General features: G+C 39.8%; 1 protein-coding gene across 1 annotated transcript in view; it reads right to left on the bottom strand.

The window, feature by feature from the left end:
* IARS1 (isoleucyl-tRNA synthetase 1) overlaps positions 1-17,117 on the bottom strand; it is a gene marked incomplete at its 5' end in the record, with an annotated part of 105,938 nt that overhangs the window by 13,946 nt on the left and 74,875 nt on the right. Inside the window, 6 exons of the mRNA XM_082487808.1 lie at positions 3,475-3,651; positions 5,670-5,765; positions 6,056-6,168; positions 8,038-8,212; positions 14,807-14,890; positions 15,103-15,205. Of these exons, the coding sequence (XP_082343934.1) occupies positions 3,475-3,651; positions 5,670-5,765; positions 6,056-6,168; positions 8,038-8,212; positions 14,807-14,890; positions 15,103-15,205 (748 nt within the window). The remainder of the gene's footprint in view (positions 1-3,474; positions 3,652-5,669; positions 5,766-6,055; positions 6,169-8,037; positions 8,213-14,806; positions 14,891-15,102; positions 15,206-17,117) is intronic.

Here is a 17,117-nt window from a genome sequence, read left to right as displayed (position 1 = left end):
GGTGCAATGATCCTGTCACAGTTGACTGAACTTATGGACCCAAGTGTGGAATTACACACTTCATTCTTTTAACTTGCACCTGTTTATCTCTGAAAAATAAATAAATCTATATAATCATCTATATAATCAGCACTGTAAAGCATTTTCCACGTCAATGCTGCTTATCAACCCCCACCAACAGAAGACAGTTAATGCATAATTCAATCTGAATTCACATCGTCATCATCTTTACGCCTGAAAGCGCCAGTACAAAATGCAGTGCTGTTGTGACTAAGATAGACAAGTAACCAAAGCTTTGTCTGCTGCACCAAACTGCAAATTCAGTGCACACAGCTGCAGCTATCCTCAACTCTCCACAAAGGGCCACACTTCTACACTCAAAGGATTTCTAAAGAAGGGCTTTTCCATTTCAGATATTTTTATTCACTGCTTTTAATGTGACAAGCTGGTTGCAGCAGAACACAGAGTACAAACATCTGCCCTAAGCAATCCCTCTCCGCAGTCCTAGGAAGCGCAACTTCCAAGGAAGACTTTAAGTTGCTCTAAATCTCAGTCATCTATTTCTCTCTGCAACCTCTATTTTAAAGTCTAAGCCTGTCACTGACAATTCAGAGGCACAGCAAGGCTGTAAGCACAGTAACCACCTAAAGGTGCAGAAGGCAACCCACGTGGCAAAGATCATAGACTGACTCCCCAGGGAGGTACTTTGTAGTGACTGAGACTCCTTAATGTAAAATAATAATAAACAACTCCGCATTTCACAGAATCACAGAATTTTCAGAGTTGGAAGGGACCTCTAGAGATCATCTAGTCCAACTCCCCTGCTAAAGCAGGATTGCCCAGAGCACATTACTCAGGACTGCATCCAGGCGGGGCTTGAAAATCTCCAGAGAAGGGGACTCCACAACCTCCCTGGGCAGCCTGTGCCAGTGCTCTGGCACCCTCACCGTAAAGAAGTGTTTCCGTGTATTTGAACGGAACTTCCTGTGTTCTAACTTGTGCCCATTGCCCCTCGTCCTGTTACTTGGAACCATTGAAAAGAGCCTGGCTCCATCCTCCTTCAACCCACCCTTTAGATACTTGTATGCCATAATAAGGTCTCCCCTCAGCCTTCTCTTCTCCAGGCTAAAGAGTCCCAGCTCTCTCAGCCTTTCCTCATAAGGCAGATGCTCCAGTCCCTTAATCATCTTAGTTGCCCTTCGCTGGACTCGCTCCAGCAGTTCCCTGTCCCTCTTGAACTGGGGAGCCCAAAACTGGACACAGTATTCCAGTTGTGGCCTCACCAGTGCAGAGTAGAGGGGGAGAATGACCTCCTTTGACCTACTGGCCACACTCTTCCCTGTGCAGCCCAGGATTCCATTGGCCTTTTTGTCAACAAGGGCACATTACTGGGCCATGGATAATTTACGGTCTACCGCAACCCCCAGATCCTTCACCTCCGAGCTGCTTCCCAGCAGGTCCGCCCCTAACCTGTACTGGTGCCTAGCATTCTTCCTCCCCAGGTGCAGGACCTTGCACTTGCTTTTGTTGAACCTCATTAGGTTCTTCTCTGCCCAGCTCTCCAGCCTGTCCAGGTCACGCTGGATGGCAGCACGGCCCTCTGGGGTGTCAGCCACCCCACCCAGTTTGGTATCATCAGCAAACTTGCTGAGGATACACTCTGTCCCCTCATCCAGGTCATTAATGAATATATTGAACAAAATTGGACCGAATATTGACCCCTGGGGGACTTACAAAGCTTTTCTTTGCCTCCCTTTACCATACATAAACTGTATAGCTTCAGTACACAGAACTCACAATAACTCCCTGCTAATGGTTTTGTTTGAAAAAGCCTCCACACCCCAGACTTTACGCTGACAGGTAGGCACGCTCGACTCCATCACCATTACAAGATTGTTACATTCCTATAAACTTAGTCACCAGTTGCAACAGCCACACAGAACTGTCTGTTGTATATAGTCTTACTGCAGCTATAATTTTTTAGGTTTTCCCAGTCTGAAATGCGACAGTTGTGCAAATGCATAGCCTGACCCACAAACCTATCTCCAGTTCACGTACTAGCCCATCATTTCAAAAACTGAACGGATGTCTGGTTTTTGCTGATATCCAGACAACAACTATCAATTACATACATAATAACGAGCGCCTTCTGTCAGGGCAAGATTTTGTCTTTACATAGACAGCATTATTTAAAACGAATCTAATAGACTTGTCTTTTAGCTTTCCACCATTCACTAGAATCTGCTAAGTTAAGACTCAGAAAATAGGAAAGTAATAGTGGGGGGAACCACACTTGCACAGGCACGAAAGCTTTCACGGAAAGACACAGCGACCAATGTTAAAGCTCACGTACCAGGCAATTTCAGTGGTAGGCATCCAAACAAGCATTTCCTAGCGCTATACGTTTTTTTCCCCGATGCTTTTATATTCTAATTCAGATTTGATGTTGACTTAACATCAAACTGTCCATCAGAAGTACCCCAATCTGATAAGTAACTGAAGAAATAGCAAAATATTTTCACTGATTTCTCAACCACAATATTCTCTGCTTTTACACAGTGTTTTTCTCTCTTTGTGACTAGATGGAACTAGTAGTTTTGAAAAAGGCCACACACAGCTTTGTTTCAAATCCATACAGCTTTAGAAGTGTAATTAATAAGCGTAAAACATTTCCTTACACATGATGTTACTGAGATAGATAAAATATGCGCTTTCCTTTCAGCTATTCTCAGACCCCCCAAGCCATTCTGTAAATCAAAATTTAAGTCTGACATATGCTAAGTTCGTACCTTTCTGGTCTAGCATGACATTTAGACTGAAGAACATTTCACCCACAATCCTGCTAGGAACGCCTTCTGAAGATAGTAAGTTTGAATAAAAACATGGCAAAAGTATTCTCAAAACATGTCAGAAGAAACAGTCAAAGAAAACAAAGGAAATGGTTCAAATCTGCTGCTGAAAGGATAAACCAATCTGCGAAACTGCATTTTTACAAGTCACTGAAGTTCAGCAACATGGGGGGAAAAAAAACAAGCACCCTCAAAACATTAATAACTGAAGATGGGCTTAAGTCAAAAGGCAAAATTTAGCCTCAAAGGAGAACATTTCTAATGCAAAAGCATATTAACTTAAAGAAATCAGAGCAACAATGTTTTGCTGTCTAAATGATGTGCTAATCCAAGTACAAATAACTAACTAAATACAAATGTGTATTAATCTTACACAAACAACTACCTAAGATATTTGTTTTGATACCCAAGTGGCTTTGTTTTCATAAATACTACACATACAGAGCCCAACTATTTTATTTTTTTTAAACAAAAAGACGAATATGAAAATTTATAAGGGTTACACAATATCCACTATATCCCACAAATAAATACTTAGATAATTTTTTTCTGTAAATAAAGCAATTTGTTCAGTTAAAAGCAGATAACAAAATGAACTATGCGGTCAATGCTTTCTCCTTCTTACTTGGGTTGTTTCCTGGATGAGAACTTCTTTTGAGGTAGGCACCGGGTAAGGCTTCAGGGCAGCCTTTATTGTTGCAAAAATGAAATCCGTATGTTCCTTAATAACAGTATCCAGGTAGTCACCTTCTGGATGTGCTCTGTAGTACACAGTAATCTCATCTGTAGGAACCAGATTTCGCTGCAGGATACACCAAATATAATATTAATAACAGCAAGGGGACTTTCACGTATACAAACTAAAAGAAGGATACTTGTTAACTTAAAGAAAAAACATCTTAGATATTTACCAGACTTTTGTTAAAAGTTTCCACAAAAGATCTAGAACAAAACAATTCTTTTGTCAGAAGGGCAAGAAAGAGGCTTGAAACATGGTGAATTTTTCTTCAAAAGATAACGACCAAATAGCATACCTTGCTCAAAACATCTCACTTCCAAACGCATGTACCAGCTCACCCCCTTAGGGATCTGAAAGCCTACCAAATGTACTGAAACGCTTCTCTTCATGCACAAGAATTTACTAGCATTTACACATCCTGATAGCCTGAAATTAAGCCCTCGGCTCTTTATTGAAGGATTGCTCAATCAGTGACATTTTCTGAACAGCCAACAATCTCCAAAACATTTTGGTATTGTTTTGGAAGGTGGTGACCAGACTTAAGTTTTCACACTAGTTCTGTCACATATATCCACATAAATATAACATATACTTCAGAAAAAGAGCAATTTATTTCAATGGCATGCTTATTAAAGCTGAAATTCTTCTTCAGTAAGAAAATGGCTTCAAGGAAAAAAAAAAAAAGCAGCACCAAGAAAACTTTATTTCTAAAATCTGCTAAAAGTAATGCCTGCCCTCGTGCCAGCAACAGTTACTGTGGATCGGAGTATGGGGTTTTATTACGTGCCCACTTTTATAACAGGAGTGGGAACGAAAGAATAACAGAGTAAGTGCACATTAGCATCATGTTAGTTATTAGGGAAGATTAAGTTTTTTGATATTCATCTAAGTGAGAATAAGTTATGGCCTCATGTCATTACAGAAGTAAATGTAAATCATCCAGTAACTTATGAAATAGTTTTCATGGCCACATTTCTTCCTGTTTTTATTTATACAGATATAAATCTACATATTTTTTTTTTTAAAACAATATATATATAAAAACTATTTCGGCACAAATTTGACATTTTTCAGTCTTATACTGAAGATTCATGCAGTATTCACTGTACACATCCCCAAAAACATGTCCCATGAAAATTTTCTCTACGCACCATTTAGAGCTCTTGTAAATTTCTTCAGACATAAGTTTGAAAAAGATACAAATTCTAGCATGTTGCCACCAAGGTACTTGAGTAGGAAAACCCTAATGTATCACAGAACACCACGTTCCACGTTTGCAATGTGTACGTGCATGAGGGGACAGGGGATTGTTTGGGTTTTTTTTGTGGTTTTAGGGGGGGATTTTTTTAGGGTTTTTTTTGTTTGTGGTTTTTCATGTTTTTGTTTGTTTGTTTTTAAACTTGTAAGTTTAGAAACTGTTAGAATTCTTTGTATCGAGTTAAATATTACTTAGTGTCCTCTCCAGATTAAAGGCTTTTCAGACTTGCCATCACCTCCACGATGACCATGCTTTCTTGGCACAAAATGGACACAGTGAGTGCAGCTCTTTCTGGATTAGTATTGTAGAAAGAAGGAAGTTATGTTGGTTCAAAGTGCTTTGCCATAAAGGTCAGACAGCGTCATTTGTATGTACGATGAGAACAATTTAGAATGGAATCATTAATGTAGGTATACAAATTGGTGCCAGAAATGCCTCCTGCAATTTGTTAAGACATGAGTTTGTTTCTTTTAGCAGTCCCAGCTCAGATGTCTCTGCTCTCACCAGCTGACGTAATGCGCCGGGACCGAGATGGCACCGACACAGCAGGCCTGAGAGCTGCTGCTTAACCGGGACTGAACCACTGTTCCGTGGCTGAAGACAGAAAACAAGAGATGAGCAGTAAAATAAATTAGTTAATTCACTATGGATGACTTATAGCAAGCTCACTGTTCAACTCAAGCTACATATGTATAAACGATACAGGGCTTCACGATACAGGGCTTCATGTTTAATAAAAAAGCCGGCAGTTTCCACTCAGTATTGCCCAAAGATTGCTTAAAAGTAAATGAAAATGTCTTGTTCCAAACCATTGCTTCCTAACCTTTTTGCGAAGCTTCTGGATGCGATTAATCACTTCTCGGGCAACTCCTTCATCCACCATGGACTGGTCTGGGGTAACATCTAGCAGAACCAAAACCTGAGGTAATGCACAGAAAAGAGTTGAATAGGTGGCAAACTTGAAAACAAGTTAGTATTAACTCACTCCAAAGCTCACATACGTTTTTATAGAGCTCCTCTCTTACAAAATACTATGTTGAAGAGAGAAATTGAACAGCTCTAAAATTCAGGAGACAGGCTCCTGGAATTTGTTGAACTATCTGAACAAACAAAACCACCCCAGCTTTCACCTCACCATTTTCATATTAATTCTAGAGTAACTCTGCCCATAATAAAAAAAAAAAAAAAAGGAAATAACCAATAAAATACCTGAGCATCGGAATGTGCCTCAAACTGGGCAGATCCTCCTGCAACCTGATCAAAGGTATACATGAGACGAAGGTCTTCCCCATGGAGTTCGTGTCCTTCTACAACAATGGTGCCTGCAGAATTGGAAGATGAGGAACATCTATCTCTCACAACCAGAGTAAAAATAAATTTCTAATTCAAAAAGCTTTAAACAAGTATCAGACTTCAAATACACAAAATGCAGTATATTTGCAATACAGTTAAGACAGCAGTTAAGCACTAGTAAGAAACACTGAGCTATGCCACATTGAGATTTTCATACCAGCACTTCTGTGGGCAGCAGAACTCGCTCAAATAAATGCAGACGCTTCAGCAACTCTTTATGTACCATTTTCAATGAAACAGAAGAAAATGCAAAAATAACCTCTATACTCAACTCAATTAAAATTTACATTTAGGCAGTTAACTAAACAGATGTAGCTGGAAAATTCACACCCTGTGTAGATGTGGAATTGAAGCAATGCTTTTGAAAAAAAAAACTACTGCACATATACTCAGTTAAAATTCACAGAATTATCAGAGTTGGAAGGGACCTCTAGAGATCATCTAGTCCAACTCCCCTGCCAAAGCAGGATTGCCCAGAGCACATTACTCAGGACTGCATCCAGGCGGGTCTTGAAAATCTCCAGGGAAGGGGACTCCACAACCTCCCTGGGCAGCCTGTGCCAGTGCTCTGTCACCCTCACCGTAAAGAAGTGTTTCCGTGTATTTGAACGGAACTTCCTGTGTTCTAACTTGTGCCCATTGCCCCTCGTCCTGGTACTTGGAACCATTGAAAAGAGCCTGGCTCCATCCTCCTTCAACCCACCCTTGAGATACTTGTACGCCATAATAAGGTCTCCCCTCAGCCTTCTCTTCTCCAGGCTAAAGAGTCCCAGCTCTCTCAGCCTTTCCTCATAAGGCAGATGCTCCAAGCCCTTAATCATCTTAGTTGCCCTTCGCTCCAGCAGTTCCCTGTCCCTCTTGAACTGGGGAGCCCAAAACTGGACACAGTATTCCAGTTGTGGCCTCACCAGTGCAGAGTAGAGGGGGAGAATGACCTCCCTCGACCTACTGGCCACACTCTTCCCTATGCAGCCCAGGATTCCATTGGCCTTTTTGGCGACAAGGGCACATTGCTGGGCCATGGATAATTTACTGTCTACCACAACCCCCAGATCCTTCTCCTCCAAGCTACTTCCCAGCAGGTCCCCTAACCTGTACTGGTGCCTAGCATTCTTTCTCCTCAGGTGCAGGACCTTGCACTTGCTTTTGTTGAACCTCATTAGGTTCTTCTCTGCCCAGCTCTCCAGCCTGTCCAGGAGATGGCAGGATGGATGGCAGCATGGCCCTCTGGGGTGTCAGCCACCCCATCCAGTTTGGTATCATCAGCAAACTTGCTGAGGATACACTCTGTCCCCTCATCCAGGTCATTAATGAGTATATTGAACAAAATTGGACCGAGTATTGACCCCTGGGGGACACCACTGGTTACAGGCCTCCAACTAGACTCTGTGCCGCTGATCACAACCCTCTGAGTTCTGTCCCGCAGCCAACTCTCAATCCACCTCCCTGTCTGTCACCTCATCTAGCCCCAAATTGGATTCAGTCTTACAGAACAGCTTACTCTCCACTTCATTTTGGCCTTACGGTACGCCTTACACAGGAGAGCAGTGTAAGATTAGTAGTATACATGGTCACTGCTAATCTACTGTCAGCAAATAATAAAAACAACTTTTCCCCTGTTCTCATTAACATAAAATTTAATAGGGATAGTAACAGGGAAGTAGGCCTTAAGTTTCCCTAAGCCCACAGAAGGATACTTTTGCATCTGTTCCTGCAAATGCTCAGCGAATATACATAGATCAAGTGCAATTGCTTGATTTTTTTCTGACTAACCAAAGGATTTTGGATCCTTTATTGGTCAGCATTGCCATGGTTTAGTGGTTCGTCCCACTACGTACCCATCTCCTGGAATTTCTCCAGCTGCTCACTCTTCAGCTCTTTGATTGCAGCCGTGACAAGCTTGAACGCACCTTTCAAACGCTTCCCAAGCACCATGTGATCTGGTTCTGCTCTCAACCGGACTCCGTATTTATCTTTATTAGTAGATAGTGTCACTTGACGTACATTAAGTTCCTATATAAATACAGAAAAAACAAACAAACAAAAAAAAACCCCATGAAGCTAAAGAATAACCATCTCTGACAGCTGTGGATAGGGTACAAAACCAGAGGAAATCGCAAGTCTCAAGCTGCAAATATTTTACACTGTTGCCTCTGTGAACTAAGTAATTTGCTAACACTGCAAGAGCAAATAAACCCAACCAACACTGAAACTATCCTTCAGCAGAAGATCCTATCCTTCTCTGCAGCTGTTAGGTAGACATTTCTGTTATTGACACCAGTCAGCTCTCAACTCAAATCAGATCCCTATTCAACAGCCTTTTTCATTTTATCATTACAACTGCCTGAAGAGATAAAACTATTACCTTTGTGTGCAACGTCATTAGAAAATGGCCTGGCAAAATTCAGGAAGAAAAATTTGTGTTAATAGTCCTTTCAGTATGCATTTAGCCAGAAAATTATAACTGACAGTTTTATATTTCAGCTTGTATAAGTGCTACTGCCTCATTTTGTCTCTTTCCTTATCTGTTTATTCTGGATCCTTACTGTACAAAAACCACCTTGCTCAGAAAAAAAATCTGTCTATGCTCTGCAGCACAAGATCAGTGTGCTGGGGCAGCCAAAAAAAGCTTATAAAACTTGCATGAACTTCAGGAAGGGCCCCAGACCAAGGATGTTATTTTGCCACTACAGAAACACAGGTGTGTCCCTGTGTTATAAGTAACCAGTGCAGTTTTTGACCCCACATCTGAAGGGGAATATAGTGGTGCTACGGAAAGTTTTACAGAACAACTGATAAAGAGGACAGCGTTGCTCCCATGTGAGGAAAGACCAAGGCTAGAACTCTGGAGAGAAAAAAGCTGAAGGGAGATATGACTGAGGTTTAAAAAAATTATGAAAGAGGTGGGTAAGGAATGTAAAACTTATTCACATGATACAGAATCCCCAAGTGCGTTTGGCAAGCAAGCCGCTCCAAGTCATTTAGGAAGCAGAAAGAAATGGTAGCATCAGCACGACAGGATTAGCAAGTAGCCAAACATTTAGATTGAGAAGTAATGCTGAAATACAACCTCTGAGCTACAGTCTAATTCCCTAGGAAGTCCTACTGACACGAGCAGCCAAGAATACAACTGATGCTAATTTTATTTAGTACATCTTTTAGGAAACCTAATGAAATTTGCGTACCTCAGAAATTCAGTTTTAATGGGGTGCTGTTGGAAATGAGCCCACGAGTGGTAAATGATGACCTCATGGGGAAAAAGAAACAACAATCCAAAATATAGCACAAATTGAAAGATGACTTTGGGCTTGATTAGATAAATGACATACAAGCCAAATCCATTGGGACAAGTTTTCTATACTAATTAGATTAGGAAATCATTCTTCTGTATACATTATAATTAAAATAAACAGAACGACTCTTCAAAAAAAAACCCAAGCCTGTATCTTAGGTCTGTTTATAGCTGCCTCAATATAGTGCTTTGATTTAAAATTGTTCTTGTCTTTCCAATAAATCAAAATTAGCTCCTTAACACGTTTCAAGTCTAATACACACAAGCTGAGGCAACCAGTCCTTCCCATCGCCAGTCGGAAGACCAGTATATTCAGGGATTCCTATGCACATGGGCCTTTTGTTGGTGCCACGTGCCAGACATGGTCAGATCAACCAGTAACCCAACTACGCCCGATTCTCAGGACAGAGAAAGAGCGATGCCAGTGCTGTGCTTCAGTTGGGCTGGGCTCTCTTAAGTGAACATCCTAAAAAGGAAATAAATATCAAATATGTAATACTGTAAGAAACAAAAGGCTGAAGGACCACACACTGCCACGGTTCACACGTCAGGTAATTCAGCCCATTCACAGACTCCGTCTACTACATTACTGTAACACCATTAACCTTATGAAATACTGTTAGACCTTGGATTTGATGAAGGAGAAGTCAATTTCCTCTGTTTTATTATAGCCATACATAGGGGTGGGGGTTGAAGAGTATATAAAGGTTGGATGCAAACAAGATTCTGATTGTGCATCGAGTAAAATTTACTCTAATAAAACCTTTCATTGGAAGTAGTTGGGCAGAGAAGCCCTGAACTAGGCTTGTAGAAGGCCTCAAATACTAATGAATAAAATGCAACTGTGTTCAGCTGCTAAAAAGCCTTCTGGATTTATTTCATTTTGTGAGCTTGGCTATTTTTGCCTAACAACTCCATACTCTGGACAGTGTTAATATTAAAATCCATTTATTCAAATGATTTGCTATGTTCTGATGATGAGGGAGTAAGTGCAGATCAAAGACTACAGCTACTTCTGAAAAAGCAATGAATGAAATTTTCAAAGAATTGACAAGTGTATTTTTCAAATTCCTTTGTCAGCAACTGCATGAAATTAAAAAGTGTGGTTTTTCTTACAGACTGCCTCTGGCACCTGCAAATTTACTAGAAACACACTTCTGGCAATAACTAAAGGTTCTAAAGCTCTGAATACTCAAGAGGTTGATGAACAAAGCTGCAAATACAGTAATACTACCCAGTCTGCCTGTATTCATTGACCTCTTCAGCTCTGAACCATCCTAGTAAACAACTAGATTGATTGCTATACAATACAATAAAACACATGCTAAGCTTCAGCATCAGCTTGTTGAATTTTAAGATACATAATAAAAATAGTAAAATAGACAGTGGTTTATTTGTGCTTCCATAAAGCTATTTGAGTTTGTTGTAACTCATCCCCCCATAAGACATACCTTAACTTTGTTTGCAATAGCAAATGAATACAAATTAAAGCATACTTTTGTACAATCCAATTATGTTATAATTTATCAAATTGTTAGGTTTCTTTGTTACCTTTTACTAGCTGTAGAAGCTGACAGCAAATTTTGTCAGCTTTTTAAAGTAATTTGAGTAAGTAAACATCATCTCCCTTTAAAACAGGATTCTAAAATCCACAAATCCAGTTTTCAGATTGAGAAAACGTGATAGACACTAACCTAAATTCCACAAAATTCTGCTATTGAAAAGATCCAGGTATTGAAATGATTAGCAATTCTGAAGTGAAGCATCATAACTGCCAAATCTAAGAAATAATCAATAAGCTAACATGACAGAAAAGCCTTACAATCTCACTTGCAAATCAATTAAGATTTTTTAATTAAAATTCCTTTAGTGCACAATTCTTAAGAATCTAAGTCCCACAGTAACTAAAAGCAAGCAACGTACAACACTGATCTAGAAGGCTTGTGCACTAAGCCATGCCCCCCTTAGCTGGCAACTCTTAAGTTGCCCCCAGCAGAATTTTTAGAAGCCTTCCTTAGATGCATATTTAGGCTTGGGGGAAGATGGTATTGCTGGAATAATACATAATTAGAAGTTTAAGAGGTCCTCTGCTGCTTCAGTCATCTCTTGAATTCTTTGACTGACATGGTTGCTCTCTCCGAGACAAGTGAGGTGAGTTGATCTTGCTTGGGTAGATGCAGATTTTTCTCTTTGTCAAGGCAAAGCAGCTGATCCTGACAATGACAACTTGAACTAAAAAAGTTCCAATACATTTTAAGCATGTGACAAGATTTTGTGTTACAGAACCCTCTGAAGATCCCTTATTGAAAGGAAGAAATGATCCTTTACCTACCAAGGACAGGCATGTGATAAGGGCCATACCATTTCCGGGCAAGGGAAAAAATCCTTAGATACTGCACTGCCAGTGGTTATTATAATAGAAAAAGAACTTATATCTCACTTATCTTTGAAGATCCATTACACTAGCTTCAGAGAATGCAAAATGTTACAAACACTTATGGAAGAAAAAAAAATCCATCATAACTTTATGCTTCATGTACTACCAGCGTGCCTTAGGTACAGCCATTGGAACCAACTCTGCCATGAACATATATAAACTGATCTGGAAATTGACAGATTCTGACAAATGAAAGATGACAAGAAGGTCAAAGGTCAATTATTAGTAGAAATACTTTATTTAATATTCCAGAGGCCATTAAACAGAAACACAAACTCAAGACAGATTGCTGAACCCAGCAGTCCTATATTATATCAGCTCTTAAGAAGTATAGAAGTCCTAAGGTAACACAGCATGGAAAGAATTTCCTGCAGACAGAAAAGAGACAGTAAGTTCCTCTGCAGTGTCAGAGTCAAAGCTTCAGTGCTGTGGATGGAGCTGCAAGAAAGGAACAACTCTGAACTGCGGAGAATCCCTACGCTTTCCACCCAATCACTGTATTTGGACACACAGAAGCTGTACACACAGAAGCTGTACACTAATAAGACAGTAGCTGGGAAGTACGCTGGAGGTAAAATAGGACAAAGAATTAAGTTGTAACAGTAATCTGTTTTTCGTATATACGCTACAAGCACTTAAAATACAGTAAGAGGGCAGAATTCAGAGGATAATGCAAAGTACACCCTATGGCTCACCTTTCTAGATGTGAAGTTACCACAGGAGGGAAGGGAGTCTTTCATAAACTGTCCAGATGTCCAACTACATTGCTGCTCAAAATTTCTGTCTTCTGGTTTTGCTCATTTAAACAGAGATTGTTTCAAACAAGTAGATTTGAGAGCGCAAGGCATGAGAAGGCTAACCTTGCAGTCACAGGCGTTCAGAAACCGTATTAAGATTTCTACATGAAATCTCTTGTAATAGTTAAGGAAGCTGGTATTTTGGGAGGTTGTTCAGTTTCGTATCACGTGGTACTTAACTGCTCTGACAAGGACCTTGCATTGAGGCTAGTATCCCCTCCTCAGAAATGTTTTTATCAGGAGGCCTTGAATGGGGAAAATTGTCTGAACAACTACCTAGGTGTTTTTGTTTTGCAAGACCACTCCTTCAGTTCGCACCCCAGAGAAAAAAAGCTGGCGTGTATCCTGCCTTGTTGAATTAAGAGACACACACAAATACAACAAGATTGCATAAGGGAAGGATTCAAGTGAAAATCCAGACAGATTAATACATAGAAATTATTGCCTGAAGTAATCCCCAATTTATATTCAAGTCTAATGCATGCATTCTGCCCAACATCAACACCAAATCAGTTCCTTTAGAATCCTGCTTTCTTAGCAAAGAGCTGCTATTCAAAATGCAAATCTTTCCTCCCCAAAACATATACAGTTACAAAGATGAAGTCATGCCTTATCTCCCCAAGGAACACAATGAAACATCTGGGTGAAGAGCCATCATCATCCATCCCAACGAGGGACTACTGCAGCAAGAGGAAATTAAGACTGCTGAGGAAGAACAGCGTTGCTTAACCGGTCCCTTCTTCCCTCACTGCTTTCCAGAGCGGTTCTGAAAGGCCGCTGGTCTTACAACAGAGATGATATCACCTCTAACTCCCTGTTCAGTGAAGCAATTGCAAAGCTCCTAGGCTGCTAACACTGAGAAATTGCACATAGCATAGCTCATGATACCAAATGTATGATCACAACAGATTTAAGTAGTAAGAATCACTGGTTTGCAAGATGTTTAGAAGGCTCCAACACCTCGAAAAAAGTTCAAAGGCATACTGGCACAGTAGCTTTTTTTTCCCTTTTCTTTTTGAATAAAAACACCATGGCTCATTGAAATTCATCACTGTAGCTGAAACGCTCTTCCTTCTCACTATTCCCTCTTGCTGTTTGATTTCTCTTGTACATCATAGATTTGAAAGTAGATGCATATAAAGTCTATTTGTAATGAAATTTGATTGAACATAAAGACTAAAAAAGCCCACTCTACAAAAGTCTTTTAAGCTATCAAAAAGTAACAGGCTTTGTGCCTTCACTACAGATTCTGAAATGCAGTATTGAAGTTTAAAAGATTTATTTATAGTATAAACATATAAATAAATGAAGTTTATTTATAAACAAACTCCTTTTCCATTTCACTTCTTACAATACTATGGATTTTTACATGACTGACTAAAAGCAGAAAACGCTGCCAATTTCAGGAAGCTAAGCTCAAAAAACCAAGAAGCATTACTTTTGTTTTGAATGACGGGGCTTTTATCCAAACAAAGATTTAGAAGTAGGGCAGGCTGCATTTCTCTAATGGACACATGTTAAGAGTATTGCAGTGGCATACAGAAGCAGACGAGTGCAAGAAATTGTACAGACTAACATTTTATTTATTTGACATTTTATTTCCTAGACAATATACTGCAAAATTCTTGACTGGTCCCCTATCCTCTCTTACATGGAACTACTTCTCTCCATCAACTCTTCCACTTACTGTCAAACTGGTTTTAATGCCTTTCAGCTGAAGGAGATCACATTCATCTCTTTGGCAACATGTAGTGGACTATTGTCTTACCTTCATTCAGCAGATGTTTTTTTCCTTTCTCTGATCAAGAAAAAGAACATTTCTAATAGCCTCTTAGTCCTACGTGATCAGCTGGAGTGACTAAGTATTTCTCAATACTACAACTGACCAAGGATCATTGCCCATTACCTTCATCTCTGTATACAGTACCCATCAATAACCCCTTTCATTACATTTCTCTTTTAGATTCATTTTACCTAACGAGTTATTAATATTGTCACCAGGGAAGGTTAGGGTTTTGTTTGTTTAGGTAACTGACATACACAATCCAGTTAAGTAAGCATCATGTTTGTGACATTCTTACCTCGAGTATGTACTTCTCTAAAGACCTGATGTTCTCCAGAGCCTCTGGATCCTGATGGATAACAACTACTTCTTTCAAAGGATACTGGGGAGAAGGAAAAAAACCAACAGAAACTTTTGTCTTTCCAGCTGAAAATAAAGAACTTCAGAAATTATTGTTTATTACTTGAAGAATTTTATTGTTGAACTCTGTTTGCTATTCCAAACTTAATTCTTCGGTTGTCCCAGGCTTATCCCAAAGTTACAAAGCTACTGCACATTCCCAAGGTATTAGTAAGAGATGTTAAGAGTTCTAACCTTTACTGGAATGGTTTTTCTGTCTCTGATTACTCGTCCAAGCTCAATAACAGACTGCAAACAAGAAACGGCACTTTCAATTTTTTTGTCGATGAGATCCTCCCTAGATTAAAAAGGAAACATTATATTGCTTCATTTTCATTGTATCTGTTTGAGCAGATTGAAAACATTTTACCCCCTTCTCTGAAATTCCCTACAAGAGACTCAGTTACACTCTGTTTCGGGCAATATGAAAAATGAACAAACAGGTGGGGTTTTTTTCCCCTCTTTGTGGAGAAGATGAGGAAATAACTTGCTGAAACAAAAAACAGAGCTATTTTTACATCATCTTTTGTTAGCACCTCTCACAAGATGGCAATGATGGATTGAGTCACACTACCTATTCTATCACTGTTCAATAAAAAGTTTTACATTAATAATATCATAAGAAAATGCAAAAAGATATTATAAATAGGATACTTATAATAACGATGGAATACCTATAATGCAACCAACTCACTGGATGTCAATTTATAATCTTTTCCAGGAATTCTAGATATTTTAACTTGATGTTTTAGACAGTTTTGTCATCTTTCCTGGCTTCATCATTTCAACACCCTTCCATTTCGAGGCAAGGCAGGGTTTGGGGGTGTTTTTTGCCTTTGGGACACACACACACACCAGGGTGGGTTGTTTGTAAGCTATGTCAGTAAGCTGACATTCACATCTTGTTTCAAATGTACTAGCAGCCAACAGTTCTGAAAATGTGTTTTTCTCAATTTCTTGAGTAGCTGCATAAATCGAGCAGCTCCTTTATAACCACACAAGTGTCAAATCAAGACCAGAGGTACTGGTTCAAAAGCTAGTTGTGAATAAAATGAACAGAGTTGGGATGAAAACCATACATCCAATAAGGACTGTCCAGAAAAACAGAACCGGTAAAGCAAAACTTACGACTGAAACATCCCCATCTGCTGGACTAGGGCTTTGATTAAGGTGTTACTACCTTTATAGTATCCATAAGAGAAACATTACTCAAAGGTTTGAATTTTTACACTGGCACGTGAAGTATCACGGCCAGCTCCCTTGTCCTTGAGGGTTCCCAAACTGAGCTGCAATGCAAAAGGAAAGTTTGCACATCTTGGATCCAGCAACTAACAGCAGACTGCAATGCAGGCACTAGCTTAATCCACTAATGTAGCACCAAGGCACTAATGAGCAAATGATTACTGTAATATGAGTGTCTCCCTCGGTTGGATTAAAAAAAAAAAAAAAAAAAAAAAAGACAAACCACCAAACCTAAACAACTTCAGTTGTCAAGTTCTACCTGGGTTGCGTTGATACTATGGATAACCCAGAGTATGTATCCAGTACAACCACCATAGACCCAAACCTTTGAGACACACCGGCACTTACAAAAAAACCTCACCCATCCATCGATATCCAAAGAAGTGATGTCTGGAAAGCTTCCTCTCATACGATCTATCCTCTTACAAGGAAGCAGCAATCTGGACAATGGTCTAAATTCTTGATCTGAAGCCAAAAGAACTCATTCTGCTGGCTCCGTATGTGGTCCACACAAAACAATCCCTCCAATCCACATGGGGTCTGGCATCAGCCCTCACTAAGAAAGGCCTAGAGATGGGGGGATGCACACGTTCTTGCAAACGTAGGGGCCACAAGAAAGTTTTACAATGCTTTTGGGCCCTTCCTAGGTAGGCATTATAGCTTCTAGTCAGCAAACGTTTTGAAGAGTAAAAAGGATATTCCTTGCCCTCCAGAAGAAGAAAACATTATGAGTTGGGAACATGCATTCCTCCTAATTGTTCTCCTTCCTATCTACAATCCTTTAACCTACCACAAGTCTACTACCTAAATGTGGAGGCAAAAGAAAATTCCCAGCTAATTTTGCGTGGGGTGTGAAGCATACTCCTAGTGAAATGCTCTCCTACAGCACGGAGACTAACACTAATCAGAGCTCAATCAAAACTTAAACATTTTTTGCTTAGAGAAAAGAATGTGTTAGCTATCATCCT

The sequence above is a fragment of the Vanellus vanellus genome, assembly GCF_965231255.1.
Source record: "Vanellus vanellus genome assembly, chromosome: 9".
NCBI lineage: Eukaryota > Metazoa > Chordata > Aves > Charadriiformes > Charadriidae > Vanellus > Vanellus vanellus.
Note: the sequence above shows the minus strand (reverse complement) of the source record. Positions and strands in the feature narration are given on the sequence as shown.